The 26,717-nt window shown below is 34.3% G+C and overlaps 1 protein-coding gene across 8 annotated transcripts; it reads right to left on the bottom strand.

Moving 5' to 3' along the window:
- Positions 1 to 436: 436 nt before the first annotated feature.
- ZNF711 (zinc finger protein 711) lies at positions 437 to 26,717 on the bottom strand. Of its 8 annotated transcripts, none has more exons than XM_058712826.1 (12): positions 26,499 to 26,717; positions 24,629 to 24,754; positions 23,466 to 23,728; positions 22,993 to 23,097; positions 15,997 to 16,545; positions 9,867 to 10,022; positions 8,606 to 8,743; positions 6,427 to 6,564; positions 5,632 to 5,709; positions 5,495 to 5,542; positions 3,324 to 3,467; positions 437 to 2,836 (listed from the first exon to the last, which is right to left on the bottom strand). In XM_058712826.1, exons 4-12 carry the CDS (start codon positions 23,069 to 23,071, stop codon positions 1,659 to 1,661), a joined length of 2,508 nt encoding a protein of 835 aa, XP_058568809.1. In that variant the 5' UTR covers positions 23,072 to 23,097; positions 23,466 to 23,728; positions 24,629 to 24,754; positions 26,499 to 26,717; the 3' UTR covers positions 437 to 1,658. The 8 variants fall into 8 exon arrangements, with proteins under 8 accessions (XP_058568809.1, XP_058568808.1, XP_058568810.1 ...); XM_058712825.1 differs by having other exon boundaries at positions 23,471 to 23,728; XM_058712827.1 differs by lacking the exon at positions 23,466 to 23,728.

Raw genomic sequence — 26,717 nt, 5'->3', positions numbered from 1 at the left:
TAGTCATCATAATTATCTAAGTTCCTAGCTCGTGTTGTTTTTAATGCACAAAATCTATTAGACATTACATTATGGACCAAATTACCTATAACAATTTTAAGTAAAAAGTCTTTTAATAAAGAGTGAACATTACAACATACTTTAAATAAATTCATAAAACCCTGAAGTGCAATAAATGCTTTTTATTGTATGCTCATTTCAATGAGTAACATTTAGAAATAATAATCCCACATAACAATGACAATCTTATTTTACAGCGTGTACATCATTTACAGCCACATAACACACTATTTTAGATTTTCCAAATTTAATATTCTGAAGTTAAGAAAGATAAAAAATTTATTCTCAAGGAACAGATCCTTATCTGGTGCAAAAACAGAAAGATGAACATTATTTAAAACACAAAGTCACAATATAGCATAAAGTAAAATTACGTTGAACAGCTGAGTGTAAACATGAAGCAACTATAACTTAAAAGTACACATCATATGCATTACATTTATGAACAGGATTTTCATTAAATTTCCCTAAACCAGCTTTTTATATTAAGCGCCATTTTGATTTGCAGCATGCTAACACAAAGCATTGTTAAAGGGATGCATATTTTAAGTTTATACACTGTAAACTGAATATCCACCTCCAAACTCTACTGGCAGCATGGTGTTTTGTTAAATACTGCATATATACTGCATCATATTGAAAATTCATGTTAACAATATGGTATATAGATTTAAAAAAATCAAAATTTCCAATAATAGCATAAAATTGCACCTTTAAACATTAGAGCAAGTACAAATAGAACAATCATACTTGCTAAGACTGCCCTAAAAAGAAACTTTTAAACATAGTATTTAAGAAAACTGTTCTCCCAGTTTAAACTTTAGATCATTAAGAAATATAGTGCTAACTTTATTTGCAACACTACTGTTGCATCTGTTTTAGAAAGCCACATTTGACTCAAACATACTTTTGTCATATATGCCATACTGAAAAATCAACCTGAACATCAGAAAAAAGGGAACTGTAATCCTAAACTTCACTTTAGACTTCAGGAAAGAATGCTATATTTTAAACATCCTATCCTGTGGTAAAATCTTAGCAGCTCTGAAATTCTTTTTAATAGTACTGAATTAATATAAGCTGTTTTCCAGTGGAATTTCTTTTAATGGATACATAAAACTTTTGCCATTTCTGGAATTCAATTTTCAGGTACCATAAAAAAGGCCCAATGACTAAGTGACTGATGCATGACTAAATTTTATTTCCCCACTTCATTTCTAAAATCACATAAAAGTGAGGCTTGCTTGCCATAGAAAAGCATTGTTAAACTCAATTATGTATGATCTTTTCAGAAATATTGATCTCTAGTATGATCAGCCAATAAAGTCATTGTCTTTGCTCTTCCCTTCTGTAGTTTATGCATATAATACTATTAAATAGACACTTAAGAGTTTTTCTGCAACCATTCTATGGTGCTTCTTAAATTCTTTAAGTAATTTTCAAAGGGGTATAAGATCCCCTGTCATTTCAAATATTTCAAGATCTCTAATACAAAGAATGTAAAGTTATGATTTACTATCAAGCTTTGGAACTAGATGAAACAGTTCGTGAAATTTTCATCCCATGTAGTGTATCATATTTTCTTTATATTGATCTTATTACATAAGAGCCTCCTTGTGGTGCCTCATAATATGTTGATTTTTTTCTGATGGTCTTCGGAATCCCTTCTTGCAGAATTCACACCTGTGTGGATAGTCTTTTGTATGTATTGATATCACATGTCGTTTAAAGCCCGATGCATCTGTAGTGCTGTATTCGCAATACTCACATTGGTAAATCTTCCTTCCAGTGTGGGTCTTCATATGTTTTTTGAGTTCATTTTGTTGCCTGAACCCTCTCTTGCACCTTTTACACTTCAATGACTGATCCTTAGTATGAACTGAAAGGATATGACCACTAAGAATAAATGGATCTGATGTTTTAAAGTCACAGTGCCTACACTGATGAATCTTCCTACCCTTATGGATATCACTATGCTTTTTGAGCTCAGAAGGACGATGGAAACCTTTTTCACAGACCTCACATTTGTGAGGAAAATCCTTAGTATGGACAGATATGATGTGCCGCTTAAGGTCACTTGAGTTGGTGCTCTTATGGTCACAATGAGGACACTGGTGTGTCTTATGTCCTTGAAACAAATCCAGATGGCGTTGAAGCTCCCTCTCATCACCAAATGCTTGAGGACAATGCTCACATTTATATGGCAAATTGTTACCATGTTTAGATTTAATGTGAGTTTTCAGATTTGACTGATCTGCACACCTGAAGACACAATACTGACACTGATATGGCTTCTCACCAGTATGGGTTCTCATGTGTTTCTTGAGTTCAGAAGGATGTCGAAAGCCCTTACCACACTCAACACAAACATGAGGAAAATTTTTGCTATGAACAGCCAGTAAATGTCTGTTTAACAGTCCTTGTTCTGCAGTTTCATAGTCACAGTATTTGCACTTGTGCATCTTCGGCTCCTTGTCTCTTAATATAAGTTTATTTGAACTCAGTGGACTAGCCTCTCTGTATCTTCGTGTGTATTCTGTAAATTCATGGGTTTTGTCAACTTTGTTTATAAGCTTATGGCTTTCCAGGTGGTTATGGAAACTCACTTTCTTGTTAGTTGTGAAGTCACAATCTGTACACTGGTATTTTTTTCTCATCAAATGATCAGGATGATTCTTCATGTGTCTTTTCAAGAATCCCCTGGATTTAAACTTTTTTGTGCAAATATGGCAAGGGTATACTGTCAGGGGCTGTCCATCAGGGCCTATTATAACAGCTAGATAAAAAAAAAGGAAGTTATAACAGTTGGCCAGATTGTTTTAAAGGGTTTTACAACAAAGGTGCCAAAATTAGCTGACATTCACAATGTGAGAACTATACTAGTAGAATAAAATCCTGTAGAATAAAATGCACATTAAAAGTGATTTGTGATAAAATACCTCATTAAAAAGTAATGAGCATCACCATAGTATAGACCATTCACCTGTCAAAATGTTATATACATTTTGTAAACCAGAAATAGGCAACCTCTGTGAAACCAACCTGAAAATTCTCTTTGAAAACAACATTTGGGTAAAGAGCATACAAGTGTAGTTTTACTAAATGTCAAGCACTTAAAAAAAAACCAACTATTTAAATCAAATGCAAACAGGTATATGGGAATAGGACTATTCTGTAACAATGGACTCCTTTTCCTTTGTTTATCAAAAAATGTTTCCACGTTTCAAATCATTATAATATTCATAAAGTATTAGTATTTTTACCTGTTTGCCACTGCCTGGTTTCTCCCCTTCTCCTCTTCTTGGCTTTTTGTTTAAGTACTTTATTTGTATTAATGCTATCACAAATTTGAAGGTACTGTGTTGCTGTACTACTTCTGCTTTCTAATGTTGAGTCCAAAGTATTTCCTGAAAAAAAATGATACACTATTAAATTACATAATATTTATACTTTTTGGTTTTGGTTAGATGAATTACTAGAGATGACATGGCATTAAGTTACCATTGCGGTACTAAATTCACAAAGTATACCCATATTCTTTCTTTTATACCCTTACACACACACACACACACACACACACACAACTAAAAACACTTTAAATATCATGTGAAATTAACTTTAAACTATCTCAATTTATTCATCCTAACAGAATAAACTAATAAGGTGAATGTAACATGAGACAATGAATTTTATGACCCAAACAAAATATTGGCATCAGATCAATTTCTCACCAATGAAGGCTGATGATGTCAGGCTCTGCGCTGACAACGCGGAACCTATTTGGGATTTTCTCACCCTGCCCGCCCCCCGACCCTCTCCCTCTCTCTGAAAATGAACGAATAAACAAAAAAAAAACTTAAAAAAAGAAAATAGTTCTGCCCCAAGGAAGACATTAACAAGCAATTGGTATCAAGGAGAATTTTTACTTTAAAATAATTTCTATTTTAACCTTGGCTGCAGCAACTTTTTACTAGACATGTCTCTGGAGGCAAGGGAAACAAAACAGAAGCAAAAATCAACTATTGGGACCTCATCAAGATAAAAAGCTTCTGCACAGCAAAGGAAACAATCAACAAAACAAAAAGGCAACTGACGGAATGGGAGAAAATATTTGCAAATGACATATCAGAAAAAGGGTTAGTATCCAAAATCTATAAAGAACCTATCAAACTCGACACCCAAAAAACAATCCAGTGAAGAAATGGGCAAAAGACATGAACACACTTTTCCAAAGAAGACATCCAGATGGCTAACAGACACATGAAAAGATGCTCAACATCATTTATTATTAGGGAAACACAAATCAAAACCACAATGAGGTATCACCTCACACTTGTCAGAATGGCTAAAATTAACAACACAGGAAACAACAGATGTTGGCCAGGATGCGGAGATACGGGAACACTTAGTGAGAATGCAAACTGGTGCAACCATTCTGAAAAACAGTATGGAAGTTCCTCAAAAAAGTAAAAAGAGAACTAACCCATGACCCAGAAATTGCACTACTAGGTATGTATCCAAAGGATACAAAAATGCTGATTTGAAGGGGCTCATGTACCCCAATGTTTATAGCAGCACTACCAACAATAGCCAAATTATGAAAAGAGCCCAAATATCCACTGAGTGATGAATGGATAAAGAAGATGTGGTATATATATATATACAATGGAATATTACCCAGCAGCAATCAAAGAGGATGAAATCTTGCCATTTGCAACAACATGGATGGAACTCGAATGTATTATGCTAAGTAAAATCAGAGAAAGATAAATATCATGTGATTTCACTCATATGTGTATTTAAGAAACAAAACAGGTGGACAAAGGGGAAAGGAAAAAATAAGATAAAAAGAGAGAGGGAGGTAAACTATAAGAGACTTTAATACAGAGAACAAACTGAGGGTTGCTAGAGAGCTGTTGGGTGGGAGGATGGGCTAAATGGGTAATGGGCATTAAGGAGGGCATTTGTTGGGATGAACACTGGGAGGTTTATGTGAGTGATGAATCATTAAATTCTACTCCTGAAATCGTTATTACATTATATGGTAACTAACTTGGATTTAAATAAAATTTAAAAATTTTTAAATAAATAAAAAAAATTACATTTAAAAAAACAAATAAAATAAAATAATTTCTATTTTATAATTTTCTCCATAGCAGCCTTTTATGATTCATATTGTAAGTTGCCCAACATCTGTATCTTGAGATAAAGCTAAAATGAACTGCACTTGCAGAATAACATGCATTACGTTTGTACCTAAATTAATCAATTCCCCAAAGAGAAAAACTCTTATGTGACTAACTAGATAAGATATGACCAGGCAAGTAAGAGTCTAACCTATGTGTCCATACACACAAACCAGTAACTGGTTATTTTCCAAACACTATATAAAACTGGCTATTTAACTTACATGTCACATGTAATGCTCTCTTACCTGATGCTTGACAATCTTCATACCTCCGGGAAACTCTTCTTTCATCTCCTAAAAAAAAAAAAAAAGGCTAATTAAAAACTGATAGGCTGAGTATAATGATTACTAGTGGATCACATCTTAATCTACAAAACTCTTACTTTGACCATTGTTCCTTGGATTAAACTTTTTTGTTGTTGAGTTCTTCCACTCCCATAGATTAGATATAATTTCATGCACTGAAAATAAGGGCTACTGTTAGCATCCTTGGAACTGTTAAAATCTAGAACAATCTTATTTTTAAAATAAAAATTGAGTATATATTTCTGCAGAATACACTCAAAATTGAAGATGTTCAATAAATGACTGTTGAATGAATGAACCTTTGGAAAAACTGAGATAAGATAATGCATTTGAACACCAAAACTTTTCAAAATAAAGAGTATACCTGGACCATCTTCTAAATTAAGTAGGAATGAGGTTACATAGAAAGAAAAAAAAAAAAAAACCCTGATAAATTTACCTTCCATTAGATCAATTTACCTTCCATTAGATACTTTCTAGAAGAGCACACCTGGTTTCCTTTTTCTTTTCAAACCCCCCAATTCTTATTTGTGGTGTTAATACATGAAATAAGTTTTTGAAAAAGGGGAAGGATCAATTTTCAAAGGATATTCCTATTTTAGAAAAATAAAACTATGACACTCACTTATACAGGTAGGATTTTGAATAAAGCCTACTGAAAAACAATAATGCATTAAGCAAGGCTCATTTTAAATAACACAAGATATATGGTAGGAAAATCACGTATGTAACTAGAGATTAATCAGTCCACAGCAAAACATTTTATATTAGTCAACTCATGAGGGCCATTAGCACAGCATATTTAATGACCTAAAGGCTGATCAAATAGATATGTTATGTACTTAGCAGGTGAAAAAATGCCAGTGTCCTACCATATGCCGCAGCCCAGACAACAGGGACAATTGTTTTATTAACATCAGAGTCCTCAAGCTGAGTCTCAGGGAGAGAAGTTCCTTCCTCTTCCCCTACAATGACTTCCATGTAAACTTCATCTGCTATTTCAGCGCAACCTAAATTTTAGAAATAATTGCTTGTTTATAACCCCAAATATTTAATAAATGGGTAAAAAAATTCCAAACAATTAAAATTTTTCCAACTGTCAAGATTTCAATTTTGTTAATTTTAAAATTACATTAGGCACTTTGGAGACGAGTGCCTCTAGGAGACAATCATTTATTAAAACTCTTATTCTCCTCTTAGAACCTATCCTATGAAAATGACTTTTAGATTATATAAAACATTTGCGCTTGGAATATATTGACTAATTTTATAGTCCATTGGGCATTACGAACTTGTAAAAAATGCTGTAGTCCGTAATTGTGCTTGATTGATCTTTAGAACTCAGAAAGCATTTCCCATAGAATCAATACTAGAAAGTGGTCCTTGCTACCCCATATACTATAACTTAAATGCAGTTCTGTACACGCATTGAAAAGTAGTCAAAAATACTAGTAATTGAAAAAAATTTAAATAAAAATAATCAAAGTCATATATATGTATATATAAAACATAATGTATATATAAAGTGGTCTTCGTGAATATGTGGACATCCTTTAACAGGCAGGATTTTCAGAGACTCTACTGAGAAAAAAAGCATTAAGTGAGACTCACTTTTTAAAAATATAGTATCGGAGTAAAAAAATATAAACCTAGAGAGTCATTAAGTATATTTTATGTGACATAATCATTTTGGTTTAAGCTGTTAGGTAAAAAATTGGCTTTGAATTTATGCTTTTCCTTTGATTCACATATTGGGAGCTTCTATTCACTATGGAAGAAATGTGGAAAAAATGTGAGAAAAAAGTGTCCCTTTTCTCCCAAGTTTCCCTTCGTTCAATTAACGAGAGACACTGGTCTAAGCTTTCCACTTAGACAAGGAATTCTGGCATCAGTTAACTTAAGGTTCAGTCTCCCAACTTTTATTGTGCCCCTTTACTGACCAATGAGTAAAAAATAATAATAAAGAATTTAAAGACCAAATAGAAATTACTTCATTTAACACTTTTCCTCTCCAATCAAATCCTCTAGACTTACTTGTTTTTAGATTATCAACTATGGTGTATTATTCATGTTTGGGATTGGAATTCAGCTTCCCATGGCTTCTAAGGAAGGAAATCTGAGGCGTGGAGGTCAGAGCACAGTCTAGGAAAAGCTGAGTGTTATCTAGGTAATGCACTCAAGTGGAGGCTTTTGCCCTTCTAGGGCAAAACAAAATAGTTTTGTCTCAGCATGGAAAGAAGACAGAAAAAGCCATCTTGAAGGGCTGCATTCCTACACTGAAGTGAGAAGAAAGTAGGCAGAGTGTAACATGCCCTCATAAGGAAATGGGCGGGAAAGGAAACCTGAGGAGTTATTTTCACCCTATGGTACTCAGCCCCAAGAAACCTTAAGCAGCAACTACTTGGAGACCATCAAAGGCATAATAAATAAAGATCCTGGGAGCTTAACTTACTTGGGAGAATACTTACTCATCTAATCCTTCAGTGACAGAAGGAGAACAACCAGTTAGCCTTTCCACTGCTAAATCCAGAGAGGCCAACGGTGTTCACTGCCATGTGGAAAGAACACTGGCAGTAGAGTTAGATAGCTAAGAGTTGAAATTGTACATTCTTCCCTTAATATTATAATGATCTTGGGCAATTACTTAAGTTCCCTGAGCACTTTTTTCCTCCCATAAAACAAAGATAATACCACCTACCTCGGAGACGAGTTGTGAGTATTAAATATTTATGCAACATATCCAGTAACACAGACAAAATAGATGCCCAATAATTACCTATGTATTTGTGGGCTCTAATGAAGTCAGGAACCCTATGTTGTTTATCTCTGTATCCCTAGTATGAGACATAGTATTTCATGTTTGCTGATTTGAATAATACATGTATGCATGAATGGTCAAAAGGACTCTTTTCTTTTAAATTAATTACAGCAAAGGTCTGACTTATTTTATTGAACTTTGCTCCTATATAGTGCATCTCTGAAATCGCTTATTTTTTTTAAAAAAACGCATGATGGCTACTGATAAGTCACTACAGTGCCCCTTTTTCTTACTAATATCATCTTCTTCTTGAGAAGAATCTTTAACTGCCATGTAAACCATCTTCTCCCGCTGCATTCGACTCTGGTCAAGCACTCCAGCTACAGAATGTCCACTGGTGTACTCACTCTCTGTGACAATTTCTGTTCCACCTTAAAAATTAAATCACATATCAATATAAAGAAATATCATGAAATAATTCCCTAAGTCAATAAGGAAGATATATAAGAAATATTTTCCTTTGGAAAAATATTCCCCAAAATATTCCAATATAAATGTCTAAGTGTCAAGAGAATTTTCATATAAAATACACTCTGAATTTTCAGTAACCACTGGGAAATAACAACAAATGTTAACATTTACATCACACTTATATACAAAGCACTATAGAAGTCTTTAATATGTATTTTACCCATTTAGTCTTCACAATAGCCCTATGAGGTAGTTACTATCATCATGGCCATTTCATGGATGAGGAAACTGAGGCAGAAAAAGGTTAAGTAACTCACCAATAACCATTCAGCTAAATGGCAGAACTAGGATTAAAATCCAAGCAGCCTGCCTCTAAACCTGCCCTTAAATACTCATTATAACTTCCTACTCTAAATCAAAGCCTCTCCACTCATTTGTTTTGATAATCCCAACCATAACATTCTACTTATGTTGAAAGAATCCAAGAATGATATATTCTGCATTCCTGCTTATTCACATACAATTTTTTAATATTCCATCCCCAAAGAAGTCTATAAAAATCTGCACTGGGGTGCTGGGGTGGCTCAGTCGTTAAGCATCCGACTTTGCCTCAGATCATGATTTCACAGCTCATGGGTTCGAGCTCCGGGCTCTGTGTTGACAGCTCAGAGCCTGGAGCGTTTTGGATTCTGTGTCTTCCTCTCTGCCCCTTCCCCTCTTGTGCTCCGTCTATCTCTCTCAAAAATAAATAAACATTAAAAAAATCTGCAGTTTATGGGGCGCCTGGGTGGCTCAGTCAGTTAGGTGTCTGACTTTGGCTCAGGTCATGATCTTGCGGTTAGTGAGTTCAAGCCCCGCACTGGGTTCTGTGCTGACAGCTCAGAGCCTGGAGCTTGCTTCAGCTTCTGTGTCACCCTCTCGCTGCCCCTCCCTTGCTTGCACTCTGTGCCTCTCTCTCAAAAATTAAAAAAAGTAAATAAAAATTTAAAAATCTTCACTTTAAAGACAATTTTAGAATAGTCACCAGAAAATAAGTTTTCATTCATAACTATTATAGCAATAAATTAAAATTAGTCTTTGTACCTATTTCAACATCATCTTCAGCCTCAGCTTTAAATATATACACTTTTATTACTTCTGAACCAAATCCATCTTCTTTAACATCTTCCTGTGAACCATCACTGCCAATTTTTAATGGTGTGTTCCCCATATGCTCTAATTTTTCCCCAACATCATCCACTGTAAAATATAAAGAAGAAACTATTTTAGACAAAAAGTATAACTGACATTTAGTGGATGTCATAAGAGCAACATGAAATGTGTCGATCACCTATCCACTGTATTCACTTTATGACCTATTATGCAACTACTGAAAGTGCTTTGTTTCATGAAAAAACAATATACAACATCAGATATACTACACAATTGTAACTACAGAAAAAATTTATTCAGAGATTTTAATTTATATATATGAAATAACAACCACAGAGCCTTAATTAAAAACGATTAAATAATCTTCCATTACATTCAACATTTTAAGTTAAATCCTAACACCAAAACTAATAACAGAAAAAATCAGAACATAAAAATACATAGTACTCATAAAATAAGCTCACATAAACAATTCCCAAACTAAATTAGCAGTATTTTCAAAACCAATCAGCATATGAAATTTAGAATTTAGAACTGAGAAAAGAGGAAACATCACCTGAATGATTTTATAAAAAGGCCTTTTCAGAAATTATAAAAACAATTATCTTAATACTCTTAATTTCTGTTGAGTAAATGGAAGACAACTTCAAACCAGAAATTTTGTATACTTCTATATTTACAAACATATGCTAGACTTCAAAATCATATAGAAAGGTAAAGCAACAATATTTGAGAGTATTACTTAACATTTTAAGTATACATAAAATTTTTATTCTCTATAGTCTTTAAGAATAATATTTATTTTAGGGGGCACCTGGGTGGCTCAGCCGGTTAAGAATAACATTTATTTTCACATGAATACTATGCACAAACTATGCGATAAGTACATATCAATAAACTTTGTTCTTTAATCATAAATATTAATATATTCCTTCAAATATTATATGACTACCATTTTTTATTTCAATGCTATACCTATAATAACTGAAATATAATCTAATTGAAAATCTGCTTCTACCTATTATGTATATTATAGCATCATATATGAAACACAAAATCCTAAAGCCTCTGACTATATCTAAACAATTCCAGAGCTACTGAAAAAAGAATAAACTGACATAAAAATTATTAATTCAGTATTCTTAAAAAACGAATTTCAAGAAGATCTAAATGGGTTGAAGTCTAGATTTCCCTTACCTCCATTTTAAATTTGATACATACAAATTCAAAAATATTCTTTTGGCCTTTCAAAATGGTGGAAAACACATTTCAGAAATTCTTTTTACAGTGCAAAGCTACTTCAACTCTGTGATTAAATATAAATTATTCCATACTATTTAAGAGTTCAAAGAGTTTGTCTATGAAAGAAAGGACCTAAATAATCAAAATAAATTGACTAAATATGTTCATTCCAACATAGCCCCTAATTCTATTACTGCATTTCCTGGAAATTTTTTTTTTTACAATGGGACAGATTAAAATGAAAGAAAAAAAAGATGAAGTATCTTATATTATCAATTTAATAATAGCTTCTCTTTTAAAACATGTTGAATAAAGCAATGACATCACAGAAAAAAATTAAAAGAGGCAAGTTAAGATTTCAGAAAATGTTTTCTCATTCTTGAAAATAAAGACATAAGATATACAAAACCTCAAAAAGTGTCCAAAATATGAATTTCTTAAGTTGGAATAACTTATAGTAAATAAATGAAATACTGAAAATACTCTCATTTGATAAATACTGCTTTATTATCATTGAATGGTTTAAAGTGATCATAGCTACTTCTGGAACAAATTGAATTAAAACTATAATTTGCAAAATTAAAGCTCATGAAATGAAATACACTTTTGGTCACTTCTCAATAATTTTGTACCATAGTTTTTGCTTTAAATATTGAAATAACTGTTGCTATCCTGATTCCATTTATACCTTAAGGTCATCCATGGTTTAACGTACCCATTATTTTCTACTTAGATTCCTCAGAATGAACAACTTCGAAATGTATTGAGTAACCAAACTTGTTTTGTATTTTAAGATTATAGAAGATTATAAAGTTATTAAAATGTTAGTATGCAGTTTTGAGAGATAAACCATCAACTTCACCAAGATTTATTCTATATCTTTGTTACAGAAAGTACAAAGGTAACAAAGATTTAATGGTCAATCAAGCGATTTTAGAAATGGATCCTCAAAGACTCTTAATGCAAATACTAAAAATACCCCAAATTAAGGCTTGCAATATCCAAGTCCCACAGTGTTGTTTCTTAACCCACAGGACATTCCAGACGGTAATAGCAAGTAATATTATCCACATCACAGAATTCTACTGGTGCTAAATGTAACATAAAACAGTAAGATGCATTGTTGGTAAGTCTGCTAATGTTTGATATTCCTTTATAGAACTCAATAGCACAATTTGATTAAAAATTCAATATAACATTCCTTTTAAAAGCTAAGTAGGCTTTTTACTGCACCCCTTTTATGTTACATCTACCAAAATTATATTATGGATATGTTATTATCAGTATAGAGTATATTGATGTACTACAGAGATTAGATCAGGCAATATGTAAAGAATCTGTATTTCACAGCACTAAAACAAACACAAGTTACTAACATTTAGATTACAAAGGTGTTCCAGTCCCAATTGTATACCCAAGAGATCTGAAAGCATGTCTGCACAAAATCTTGTACATGAATCTTCATAGCAGCATTATTGATAATAACCAAAAAGTAGAAACACCGTATGTTTATCAACTGATGGGTAACTAAAATGTTTATCCTTATAATTAAATATTAGTAATGAAAAGGAATGAAGTACTGACACATGCTACAATATGAATGATCCTTGAAAGATTATGTTAAATGAAAGAAGCCAGACACAAAAGGCCACAAATTACATGACTCCCTTTATATGAAATGTTGAGAATAGGTAAATCTATACAGACAGAAATTGGATTAGTGGTTGCCAGAGGAGGGGGAGTGGTATGTGGCAGAGGGGTGACTGCTAAAGGGCATGAGGTTTCTTTTTGGAGTGAAGAAAAAATTGTAAAATTGATTGTGGTGATGTTTATACAATGCTGTGGAATATACTAAAAATCACTGCACACCTTAAATGGTGAACTTTATGGCATGTGAATCATATCTCAATAAAGTTGTTATGTTAAAAAAACACAAAGGGGTTAACTTTTCTTTTTTACCCTTGAAATTGGTGAGGTTTGATGACATCTCCCATAATGACTGTACCAAGACATTTTGCTTTTTACAAGATTATGTTCCCAAAAGAAATATACAGTAAAACCTTGGTTTGGGAGCATAATTCATTCTAGAAACATGCTTGTAATCCAAAGTAATCACATATCAAAGCGAATTTCAAGAACCACTGGCTCAGTTGTGATCATGTGACATTCAGCAACACGTACTACTCATATTGCAAGACATTGCTTGTTTATCAAGTTAAAATTTATTAGAAATGTTTGCTCCCCTGGCAGAACACTTGCAAAACAAGTTACTTGCAATCCAAGATTTTACTATAAACTGATTTTATAGGTAAAAAACAATTTGAAAGCATTATGTTGGTTCATTATTTAATGGAACTTCCTTCTTCCAGTGAAGCCTTTATAAAGATATTATGGATGTTAGTTATTTTTAAAGAGCACACCTAGGATAATTTTAAACAGATATAGTTACTCTACATTACTTTACAAGTTACTTAGCACAAGTGGGAGAGCCATTGTTAAGATAAACAATTTGTGATGTTTGGCTTAAAAGGGGAAAAAGCTCAGATGCACCTCAGATATGAGACAAAACAAATTCCCTATCTCTAAAACTTAGCTATGGTAAGAGTTCCTTATAGTAATATTAAGGGACTCAGAAATAAGACAAAGGTCTGTTTTAAGTCCTCAACTTTATCTCTTAAACATTTTGAAAATCTCTATCTTGGAAAGAAAAACAGAGAAGAGGACTTTTTAAATTAACACTGAGGCCTTTAAGGCAATTTATTCTCTTCACTCCTATAAGATTCAAAGGCCAAGAGAAACCAAGAGGTAAAGAAAATGAAGTGAAGATTAAGAGATGAATGGAAAAAAGGGAAAAACTAAATCAAAAGAGAATAAAATAAAACAAATGAAAATGGTAAGAAAGAGCAACTAGTTCCAATTTGAGTAAAATAATCATTATAAAAATGGTCAAAGATCTGGGTGGTAGGAAAATGGGTGATATAAAAAAATATTTAATTTTTGTATATTCCATGTTCCACAATAAAAAAAAACTGCTCAAGTTTGTTGTTGTTGTCCTTACTAATGATTAAGGAGTTAGTTAATTAATTCTCAGACTAAATTTCCCCTAAAATGATCCCACAGCAATCCCAGTATTTGAGCAATACAATGTTCTTTATAATCTTCAGTTTACTCCTATTAGAGTAGAAAGACAGAAGTCCTTTGCATTCGACATATAGGGCAATATAAAAATAAATACTGTGAATTAAGATATTCTAGAAACTCTTTCAAAAAACACTTTTGCAGAATCAAATCATAGAAGACATGTTAAGGTATGACAATTCACGAAACATATAATGTCTAAATTTTAAACTATTTTAATATCAGAGTTTGATTTGACAAGTACTCTCTTTTAAAATGTTTGTTTACTTATTTGGAGAGAGAGAGAGAGCAGGGGAGGGGCAGAGAGAGAGAGAAAGAGAGAGAGAGAGAGAGAGAGAGAGAGAGAGAGAATCCTAAGCAGACTCTATGCTGTCAGCGCAGAGCCCAACATGGGGCATGATCCTATGAACTGTGAGATCATGACCTGAGCTGAAATCAAGAGTTGGGCACTTAACTGACTGAGCGACCCAGGCACACTTACAAGTACTCTTTTAAAGGCACAATATTATTTTGGTACTAGAAAGGCTACCAACTTTTGTCACACTATTTTATATAATCATAACCATAGTTGTTTTTTGTTTAAACATCAGGTTAAGATATAAATATGGAATTGCTTTAGTAATGGACATCAATTTAAAAAGAGGTAATAACAGTTTGCACAGTCTTTTAGTGACTTAAATCATTCCCTTAAAAACAATGTAAATATTCACCTCCAAAAGTGGTTGTAGAGGGAAAAAGTTAACATGCTATACTTCAGAATCATATTTACAAATTAAATCTAATTTGTTTTTAGTTTTAAATTCACTGATACATATAACATATCATCACTTCATGCACACATACACATTACTCTACTTGTTGATGCACTTCCCAATCAGTCCTTTTTTATTTTAAAAAGAAAAGAAAAATCCACCATGAAAAAGTGAACTTTATCTAATTTTTATTACTTCCAACATGATCCCTCCAAATTGCATAAAGAACAGACCTACTTCTTCCTCAAGCTCCATCAATAACTCATCATGAGATTTTTATTATTGTTGCTGTTCAGGCAAACCCACCACTTAAAATGAGAACAAGATATTTCTATCTTCCTCCTTCAGACAGAATGTCTTAAAGACATCATAAAGCAATCTGAAATAAACACATCAAGGTATTTTTTGCACAGAATATACACACGCATATTTAGACAAAAAATAAACACAGGGAGAACTGCAGAATACAATCTGAGTTTAAGATTTCCTTTTCAAGTATTTGATAAAAATTAATTACACATTCCTTGATATATTATACTTAAATTCCTAAGCAAAACTTAACTCACAACTCCAGTACCTACCACATTAAAAAGCAAGCAGTGGTTGCATAAAATAAACTTCCTATTTTGAAATATGCATATTTACCATTAAAAATTTTATCAGTTAATGTTCTTATTGAACCTTCCTCTTGGTGCTAATGTATTAATAAATTACATTAATTTACCTAATTGTAGTATGAACTTTAATTGAGTAAATTAAAAATATGAGCAAGTTCAAAAAGCATCTCAACAATACAGCTTTGTAAAAAAATATTTTGCAAAATGATTATCCTCGTATCTTTTATTGACTAGATCCCCCATCCCAGAAAACCTTTCCAGGTTATATATAAATAAATCTCCCAAGTAATTATGTACTTTTGTTTCACTTACAAGATATCATTAAGTAGTCTTCAGAAGTGCTCTTGACATCATCATCATCATCATCATCATCTTCGGTTTTAATAGTAACTGAAGAACCAGGAACACCACCAGCTGCTTGAATCACAGTTTCTGTATCTGAATTAGTTACAAGAACCTCCTCTGATACCATTGTGGGAGAGTCAACTCCTGAAACACAATCTTGGACCACATGTTCTAAGTGTCCATCAGGACCAGTAACAAGGTCAGTCACAAAAACCTGCTCAGGTACTCTAACGGTTTCTGTAATTAGCTCAGAAGTCAAGATATGATCACTATCATCTTCCTCTAAATCTTCTTCAATAGCAACATCAGCTTCAAGTACAGCTTCAGGAACAATTACCCCTTCTGTTACTACATCAGTCTCAGTGATGATATCAGGCCCATGGACAACTTCAGCTGCAAGGCCATGATCAAGAGTTATCCCATCATCTGTGACAACATCAGAAACTAATACAGCCTCAGGAACCGAAACAACAATATGGTCTCCATCGATATGCGCAGTACCAGCCATTCCAGCCACTATAATACAAACAATTATCCAAAAAAAGTAAAGTTATTTTATTAATTAAAAGTACTATATTTAATATATCAGATGACTTAAAACATTTTCAAAATATGAAGTAGTCCGTGCAAACTATCATCTTAAAAATCACTGACAATTTAAATGCAATAAAAACCATCACCAGGCGCATCTGGCTGGCTCAGTTGGTAAAGCATGTGACTCTTCATCTTGGGGGCTGTGAGTTCAAGCCCCATATTGGGTGTAGAGCTTACATAAAAATAAAAAAAATAAAAACAAAAACACAAAACATCACCAACCAGGAATTGGGGTGGAGGTAGGTGAAAACAATATTAGTAAAATCTAAATTAAGAGCTTAAAAACAATGCACTTTATTTTCAAGTAAAACGTAAAAGCCACAATGAGATATCACTACATTAGAACAGCTAACATAAATGAACAATAACACCACAGGTTGGTCAGGATACAAAGAAACGATCTCTCATACATTGCTGGCAGAAATGTAAAATGGTAGCAACCACTCTGGAAAATATATGGCAGTTTCTTAAAAAACTGAACATGTATTTACCATAAAACCCAACATTTACACTCTAGGGCATTTTCCCTAGAGATATTAAAACATATGTTTACACAAAAAACTGCAGATAAAAATTCATAACAGGTCATTGTGGCTATTACACATAGTTGCAAAAAAATAGAAAACAACCCAATTGTACTTCCAGCAGATAAATGGTTGGTAAAACCAACTCTGGCACATCTCTATCATGGAATACTACTCAGCAATAAAAAAGGTGACAGACTATTGATACATTCAACACCTGAATGAATCTCCGGAAAATTAAAGCAAATTACTAAAGATTATGATATTATATAATGTATAAATGGAATCATTAATGTAACATTCTCAAAATTACAAATTATAGAGATAGACAACAGATTCACAGTTGCCAAAGGTGAGGGTGTGTGTAAATATATTGGCATAGCATATATATGGTAATGGAATAGTTCTAGATCTTTATTGTGGTGGTGTTTACAAAAATCTATATATAGGGTAAAACTACACAGAACTATATACACTTACACAAATATATGTAAAAATAATGGTGATAACTTCAGAAGGTCTTTAGTCTAGTTAACAGTAATGCACCAATGTTAACTTCCTACTTTTGATACTATAGTACAGTTATATAAGATGTCACCATTCCAAGAGGAGGAGTACAAGCTACATGGGACTCTATGTACTATATTTTCTACTTCTTGTAAGTATAGTATTTCAACAAAATTAAAATCAAAATAAGAAGGACACACAAACATAAATGCGTACTAATATGTTAAATTAAGTTTGTAAAATATGGCAAGCTTAATACATTATAAAATATGCATTAGAAGCATAAAAGTCCCTAAAATTCTTTATCTTATAAGAATTACTATATTCAAAAGTGGAAAGCATCTTTTAACACCTGATTTGGGGGGGAAAACCCAACTCATTGTAGACAAAGATTTGGTTTGATAAAATTCATACATAGGGACTCTAAATTTCACTAAATTCTAAACCAGTAAGTCTGAAGGAACAAAGCTTTAAACAATGTTTTTCTTGAGCACCAACTCCTACCTTCTTTATAAATATTATAAAAGTATAAAATCACTTCATGAAGAACTCTTAAGTTTTGCCTTACTGAAGTGTACAGGAAACAAATTAATAGAGTTTATAGTCCAGGTTATAACAAAATTATCTACATTAAATAATCTAATACAAAGCCTTCTCCACATAATGATCACTTTCTATAAAGTCATACCTGAAAGAGTGCTATACAGTGTTCACTATTATTAACCAATTCATTATGGAAGTTAGTTAACAAGTTAAGATGGAAACCAGTACACTATCAAAAGATAAAGTGAGAAAGGAAAACTACCTTTCAGGATTATCTTCCTTTCTACCCCTCTGTGCTGTCCTCAATATTCTCAAACTTTACCTAAACCACCATATTACCCCAAAAGGAGAGAGCTTCAATCTTGAAAATCTGGTAAGCAAAGGGAGTATGTATAAAACAAGTACTTTCTATTCACTGGTTACTCCACCAGCCATTTTGGAGATGGGGAGTTGGTGGAGGTTCAAATCGAACATTCAACCAGACCAGAAATGTGGTTTTTAGCAAGGAAAAATTAAATGTTAAGCCTATAAAATTCATAGTATTGGAGTTCTATGTATATAAATAATAAAATTAATATTTTATAAAATCCTTCCACAAATCAGACTTAAAATATGGAAAATTCTGGAGGTTAGTTTGGTTCCTGAGAGTACACACTAGGGAATGATGGAAAGATAGAATAACACCAAATGCTGGCCTGGGTTCAGATTAACCTGACTGGGAGGATTCTAGCCTCTACTCTAGTAGGAACTTACAGGTCAAAATAAACCAGATGTAAACATTAAAATAAATCCAAATATGCTTGTTCACACTGAACTAAATAATAATATCAAGGATCCTAGACCAAGAATTGACAAGTTTCCCACAGGGTGCTGACATATTACTCAGACCAAGAGCCAAGATGTCCCCTATTAAATTTTGCTTTTTCCTCTCATCAGCTCATCTGCTTAGTTAGATCTCATGAGCTTAGTTAAGCTCATCTGCTTAATTTTCCTCTCATCTGCTTAGTTAGATCTCATTAAATTTCTAAACAAAGTCACTTATTTAACTACGCACTAGCTGTATTTATTGCTTCCTGACTATGCATCAAGCAACCTACTAATATTTTTACAAATATTATCTCATTTAAGCCTCAGAACAACTGTATGATGTATTATTATCTCCTTTTTAAATATGAAAGAACTATGGTTTAGAGAAATTAAATAAACTTGCCCAAGGTTCAAGCTGAGGACTGAACTTATTGTTATTGTTTAACTCTAGACTGGCTGTTTTCTACCTGTCTACAGGAGGAGAATAGAGTTTATTTACTCTATATACTGTTTTTAAGAGATTTATAGAGTTAACCAAGTGAGTCACTATTAAAGGAACAGTTTGAGAGAGAGAGAGCAAAAAGATCTATCACAAAGTCACTCAATTAAATTTTAAAGCATTTAGTAAGCAGCATTAAATGGTATTAAAAATGTATCTCACTAGGTAACAAATTATAAATGGTAAGAAATCATCATTTAAAAAGTGTGAAATCAATTAGGTAACCAAATAACAATAAGAAATAAGTCATCATTTCAAGAATTTCCCATTTCACTAAAGTTATTTCATTTATAAAAATTTTTTTTTTCCAACGTTTTTTATTTATTTTTGGGACAGAGAGAGACAGAGCATGAACGGGGGAGGGGCAGAGAGAGAGGGAGACACGGAATCGGAAACAGGCTCCAGGCTCTGAGCTGTCAGCACAGAGCCTGACGCGGGGCTCGAACTCACAGGCCGCGAGATCGTGACCTGGCTGAAGTCGGGCGCTTAACCGACTGCGCCACCCAGGCGCCCCTAAAGTTATTTCATTTAAATGTGAATACCTGAAACTTCACCAGAGGTATAGCATAAAATTTGGTATTTGGTGGGTCTGTCTTGGGCCACTATGGAAGGCTGTTTTGCTATTTAAATCACTGAGCAACCAACATACTTTTTGCATCAATAAAATCTTAACTATTAAATTCAATGAAACAGATTCCAAAGAGAACCATTGTACCGAGACACAAGCAAAGTTATACAAACCGTGTTGTAAATTTAAAAATCTCAAATATCCTTCAAAAGAAACTGGCCTACTAAGTTTCTGAATTAATGTTTCAGGTTCTTAATATAATAGCCAGCCCATCCCGACCAAGAACATTATAGAATTTAGAGATCCTCTGACACAGTATATTTACTTGACTAGCTCTACTTGTGTATGCTAACTCTGTTTCACAAAGATCATTAATTTTAGGGATTCCAAATATCTAAGTTTCTATGTTGACAGAAATTTAAATTTTTTTTTACATTTATTCATTTTTGAGGGACAGAGAGAGAGCACAAGCGGGGGAGGGGCAGAGAGAGAGGGAGACACAGAATCCGAAGCAGGTTCCAGGCTCCGAGCTGTCAGCACAGAGCCTGATGTGGGGCTCGAACCCACAAACTGCAAGATCATGACCTGAGCCGACGTCGGACGCTTAACCGACTGAGCCACCCAGGCGCCCCAATTTGAAGAGAAACTGATACAGGCTACAACATGGATGAAACTTGAAAACCAGGCTAAGTGAAAGAAGCCAGACACAAAAGGCCACATATGGTATGATTCAATTTATGTGAAATGTCTGGAATAGGTAAATCCATAGAAATATTAGTGGTTGCCTAGGTCTGGAGCAGTGTAGGGGGTGACTGCTAATGAGTATTAGGTTTTATTTCTTCAATGACAAAATGTTCTAAAATTAGGTAGTGGTGATGTTTGTACAACTCTGTGAGTATAATAAAACCACTGAATTGTATTCTTTAAAATGGGTAGGCTGTATAATATATGGATTATTAACTCAATAAGAAAAAAAAGGATGTACATAATGTATTTCAACATGCATGTTCTACTTCCCTACCAACTAAAAGGAAGTAAAGTATTAGATGTAATAAGGGGTTGATTAAACCTTAAAACACTGAAGAAGAACAAGGAAAAAGAAGGTAAGAGGAGCATCAAGGAAATATTCACCAGCAGTAAATGGACATTTTTTCCCCAATCTTTGAAAGTAATCAGGCTTTACTTGCTAATACGCAACTTCTTCAGGAGTGAAGGGGGTCTGGAAGTTCACCAAATGCTACAGGGTGGGTTAAATTTTGTATCATATGGAGACAATACTGTATTTTTTCCATTTCTAAGGTATCTTATTTTTAAAAATTTTAAAGGTTTATTTATTTTTGAGAGAGAGAGAGAGACAGAGTGAGAGTGGGGGAGGAGCAGAGAGAGCGGGAGACAGAATCTGAAGCGGGTTCCAGGCTCCAGGTTCCAAGCTGTCAGCACAGAGCCTCATGCGGGGCTTGAACTCACAGACCGTGAGATCATGACTTGAGCTGAAGTCAGAGGCTTAACTGACTGAGCCGCCCAGGTGCCTCATAAGATATCTTATTTTTAAAAGGCAAAAAATTAAAGGTGACATTTCAACCAAAACTTATTAACATACTGAAGTTCAAGTGTTCCAGTATTTTAAAAACTACCTCTAAGCAAAGAATTTACAACATTCGTTGTGAAAGCTTTACTCTTGAATTCTTTGTCCTTCTTGTAGAATTTATTCCTGTACTTTTTACACCCAAATCACTTGTAAGTCATTCATAATCAACACAATTGACTTCTGATTCACTTAGCAGAATAAATCAATGACTGCTTTCTACTTCATCAATTGACTATATTGTCATCTTGATCTCAACCATATTCAATCTTGATCTGTGCACCACATCTTTATTCATCAGACAGAAGTGTCATTGAATCAGAACTGGAGAAGACCTTAAATGTTATCTATTCCAATCCCTACACAAATCTAAATTAAGTAATTTGCCCAAGTTTACACAGATACTTAATAGGACAGCCAAGACTAGAATCCAGTTCTTCTGATTCTTAACATTGTGGGCTTTACAACAGTGGAGAAAATAACATATTCAACCACATTAATGTGAAAACAGTAGTAACATTTTCTTAATTGAGAAAAGTATCACTAGTTGTAATCCTCCATCCCTAATATCCCCTTTGACAATTCCACAATACCTTGTGTTTTTTGTTTATCCCAATTTACTATTTGTTTTTTCTACCCTCACTCCACTTTTCCTCAATTCTTACCACTCTATCCTTGCCTCTAAAAGTTCAGATACCTCAATCTCTTCTATAATTCAGACTGACCCTACCCAAATTCAATTTCTTTGTTGACTGTTATACAGTTTTAACATCTTCATGAAAATAACTACTGTTAAAAGGCTACTGAAAAACCTGGCCACAAAAGCAGAGAATCTTTTCTTTTTTAAAAAAAGAAAAATGTAATGCTATTAGAAACAACTTTCTGAAGATATTGCATCAGAATATAATTAACCACCTAATGCATGACTTTCCTATATCACAATATAAGCATCTAACTTCTTTGAAATGATTAAAGTAGTTCCTTTACCAGTTTTATTAACAAAAGCAATTTAAAATGTATTTTAGAAAACCAATTTAAAATTCCCTATATTCAAGAACTAATGTGGTTAATTATGTAAGCTGAATTTTTTCATTTTCAATGCCATATTATTACTATATTCCAAGTTTCCTTACCTCAACCTTCCCACAAAATTTTAAGAATGACTTTAAGCAGACTACTGACACATAGCTTTACTTTAAGAAAATGAGCCCTACAAATGGATTTTCCTAGCAAAAGAACAACTTTTCATAAATTCTCCCCTTCCTCAACATAGTTTTGACATTTAATATGCTCTGATTTTAAAAAGAAAAAAAATATAACAAAGAAAATGCTTTACCAAAATCCTGCATAATCATGGTATGGGCCATTCTACAGTCTGATGTGTGCAATCCAAGACTTCCACCACCTGAATCCATACTTAGCAAAGTTCATTCACAAGTCTCTGTAAAAGAAATGGTTTTAAAATAGTTTAAATATGTTTAGGCCAAAGTCAGTTGTTCTGAGAAAAAAAAAAATGCAATGGAAAGTATGCCTCAGAACCAGGTATGCAAATCTCATTACAAAAGAAAAGAAAACAAACCATAAACCTCAATTAGATGCTTTATGTGAAAAACATAAGTAAAAGAAGGGCTAAATTAAAGGAAATAAATCAAATGGATAATAAGACACAGTAAAGGTGAGGAGCCACAGGGGAAGTGATAGAAGCAAGCAAAAGAACAAAACTGTAGCACTGACGTTCCAGTTAAAATGTAGGTTATAAGAGAAGAAAAAGAACAAGATGACAACAAACAATAGTTGGGATATTTATACATTACTAGAGGACTCAGGTGTCTAGTATTAGTGAATTTCATCCAGTGGCTCTCATCCATTTCTTCCAGACCCAGATCAGCCCTGCAGCGGAGCTCTGCAGATAAACTTGTGTTCCACCTCTGGCTCCTGGGGTTCTACTTATAATGTAAAATGTTCTATCCCAGTTTCCCTGGAGTTCTTTGAGCCAGTAAGGACTTCTGGCCTCACTCTACTACATTCTCTTGTCACATAGTTTTGAGGACTCATGGAAACATGACTGCTTCCTAAATATGGTAGAGATAAGATCAATCACATATAAACATTTAGCAAATTGTTCCTTTCAGAATATCATTTACTTGTAATTGTACAACTGATTTTTTTTAGTTGTTAGTGATTAGTGATTAATAAAGTCATGTTAGCTTCATGTTAGTTTTGAAAGCAAGGATTCAATCTATTTCACTTCAAGTGATGTATCCTATATTTAGGATCCACAGACAGCATGGAACCTAAAGTCGGATGCTGTCACTAAACATTATTTCTTACAATTACATAGGTGTATTTCCCATTCAAACATAAGATTCTAAGTATATCAACCAAAGTAATCTGCCAATTTTATAAAACATTTGTCTCATTTTTATTTAGGAGTGTTTAATAAATTAGGCTATACTGCACAAAAGATGAGATTATCATTGAAGTTTTAGAAGGCTGCCATGTAAAGCAACTTAATCTATCCTTAAGTAAGGAGATTACTAAGATTTTTTTCCTTGCCTTAAAGTTCTGTAGGAGGCAGAAGAGTATAACATCTGAATGGTGCAGATAAAAATCCTACAGTAGTAGGTGTCATTTCTGTGTATCAATTGATTGGACAAAATCACTTTATGTATGAACAAAATTACAAATTTTTAGAAACTCTTCTGTATTTTTCAAATATCATTGTTTTCTGTCTCCAAAATGAAGTCATCAGAGGCAAGAGAGTTCATGATAAACTATCCATATGTTCACAGAGATATATCAAAATGTCATAAGGACTTATTTTAACATTTAAAACCGTGTACTTTATCAACTTTAGAGTATTGTTTTCTTTATCACATAACTAATAGAACAACTACAAATGCCTTAAAATGTTTTAAACACTTAATTTTGTTTAATTATTAAATAAGATAAAACATTAAATTGTTAATCACCTTAATATGACTGTCTTGAAGAAATTGTAGATTTTCTTACATATTGTAAAATAAAATCTGCAGCAATTTGTTTTTGTTATTTTTCCTTCTGAACTGTTATTTTCTTTGGAAAAGCGTTCTCTTTACCTATTGTAAACATACATTCAAAATTAGACATTTTAAAACATTTTCAACCAAATCTCTTACACAACTTAAAAATTTTCTTTACACTTTAACGTGCAGAGTGAGGTAAAGAACGGCTCAAATGCTCAAATCTGTTCATCTAAAAAGCATCCGGAGGGATTCCAACAGAAATAACTACCTACTACGATATTAGCAACATTATTACAATTGAAATTCGACCACTTCATTAAACCAAAATCTTCTTTCTCTAAAGCACATTTAAAAAATCACTTATTTTGTGATACCTTATTTTGTAAAGTGAAAGACAACCAACCAAGGGCAAGCTTTATCCTTGCCCAATCGATAGAGACAAATCTGCACTAGTGCTCAAAGAAGTGTAAAAATTTTAACACATAGTGTAACTACTGTGGGAAGTATTATACTGTATGAATACCCAATAAATAAACTGGAGCACCTTTTCCCATATAGGACGCTGAAATAAGATCAATAATAAATGAGGTATGAGTACAGCAGTGTGTTAAGTATTCAATAGCCAATAGATAGCTGGGCTTCTCAACATTCTCAAGAGTGTATCTTACATCCTGATTGAATGGAGCTAACCACTAAGTACACTTCAAGTAAACATCTTTCTATCAATGTACGGGGAGCAGAAATCACAAAACAAACAACAAAAAACATTTTACTCTCATCTGTCTCCTCCAAACAGCTCACTCAGGACCTAGCTTCTTGATGATGTAAACAGGGTGAGAGGTACAAGAGAAATCTTAAGGCAGCAGAACAAGAGAATGCGAAAGTAGTATTTGCAGATAGGAAACAAAGGAGCCCTGGCAAGTAGCAGTATTGCAGCTTTGGACGCAACCAGCTTCCCGCATAAGTCTTCCTTCCCGTGACCATGCCAAGTTTCAATCATTTCGAGCAGAACGCACAGACGTGCCCTCTTATATATTACCCATCTGACTGGATCTTAAGTCAAACAAGAGAACCTTCTCCGTGGAAAGGCAGGAGGCGAAGAGACAAGAATACCCTTTCCCCTCCTCCCTCCTCTCACTTGGTGCAGCGGTCGCCACCGCTGCTACCCACGCCGTGCTGCCCAACCCCTCATCCTCCTCCCGCTCTCTCTGCCCCGCTACATGGGAGACGGCTGGGAACCAAAATGGTGGTGTTTTAACGGAGGCGACAACTGCCGCACACACGCGCCCCCCCCCCCCCGGCTCTGGCTGTTCCCTACTCCCTAAAATGCCCGATTTTGTGCCACCTCCTCGCAAACGCCACCATAACTCGCGCATTCCAAGGTTACCATAAGCAGAGGAAGGGGTGGGGGTGGGGGGGCAGAGAGGTGGGAGAGAGATGAGAGTGAAAGGAATATGGGGGGGGGGGTCGCCGGGAGAAAATGCCAGGGGGACGCCGCATTCTTCAATTCACCGTTTTGTTTTCCGCCATTTTCCCGTCACCCTAAACCACCGACGGTCTCAACGACGGCTCTAGCCCTTAGGGCCTCTGGCCTAGGAGAAGGAGAGGTTGCCTGAGGGGGAAAACACTCACTTCCCTCAATTCCTCCAGTCACCAGCTGTGGCTGAGGAGAAAAACTGTCAGACCGAGAGGGAGGCAAAGCTTAGGGACTAGACGCCCCTTCCATTGTTCCCTTCGCCCTACACTACAGGCTGGGTGTGAGCCTCTCCTCTCACAGGAGCGACACTGAGCGCAGCGGACCCAAATCCCTTTACTTTCTCTTCAGGAGTCTCCTTACCTGCTGCCACTGCTCCTCCACCGCCGCCGTTGGATTGTGACCGCGCTTCGGATTTCTGCGGGGGTCGCCAGCTGTGGATCTGTAAGGTCCTCACATTCGGGTTTCCGAGGTTCCGTAGCCCGAGCCAATCACAACCTACTCTGCGTCTGGGAGGCGCGCCGCCTAGTCCTTCTTTTTATCGCCGCCGACATGCTGAGGTTGCATTACGTCACGCTGCCC

The sequence above is a fragment of the Neofelis nebulosa genome, chromosome X, assembly GCF_028018385.1.
Source record: "Neofelis nebulosa isolate mNeoNeb1 chromosome X, mNeoNeb1.pri, whole genome shotgun sequence".
Classification (NCBI taxonomy): Eukaryota; Metazoa; Chordata; class Mammalia; order Carnivora; family Felidae; genus Neofelis; species Neofelis nebulosa.
The sequence above is the reverse complement of the archived record's forward strand: the minus strand, read 5'-3'. Positions and strand labels throughout refer to the sequence as shown.

Coding starts and splice junctions, on each gene's coding strand:
- ZNF711 (XM_058712826.1), bottom strand. CDS start 23,071: ATGGATTCAGGTGGTGGAAGTCTTGGATTGCACACATCAGACTGTAGA. Junction 5,543..5,631: donor TCCAAGGAACAATGGTCAAA/GTAAGAGTTTTG, acceptor TTTTTTTTTTAG/GAGATGAAAGAAGAGTTTCC. Junction 2,837..3,323: donor AACCAGGCAGTGGCAAACAG/GTAAAAATACTA, acceptor TTTTTTATCTAG/CTGTTATAATAGGCCCTGAT.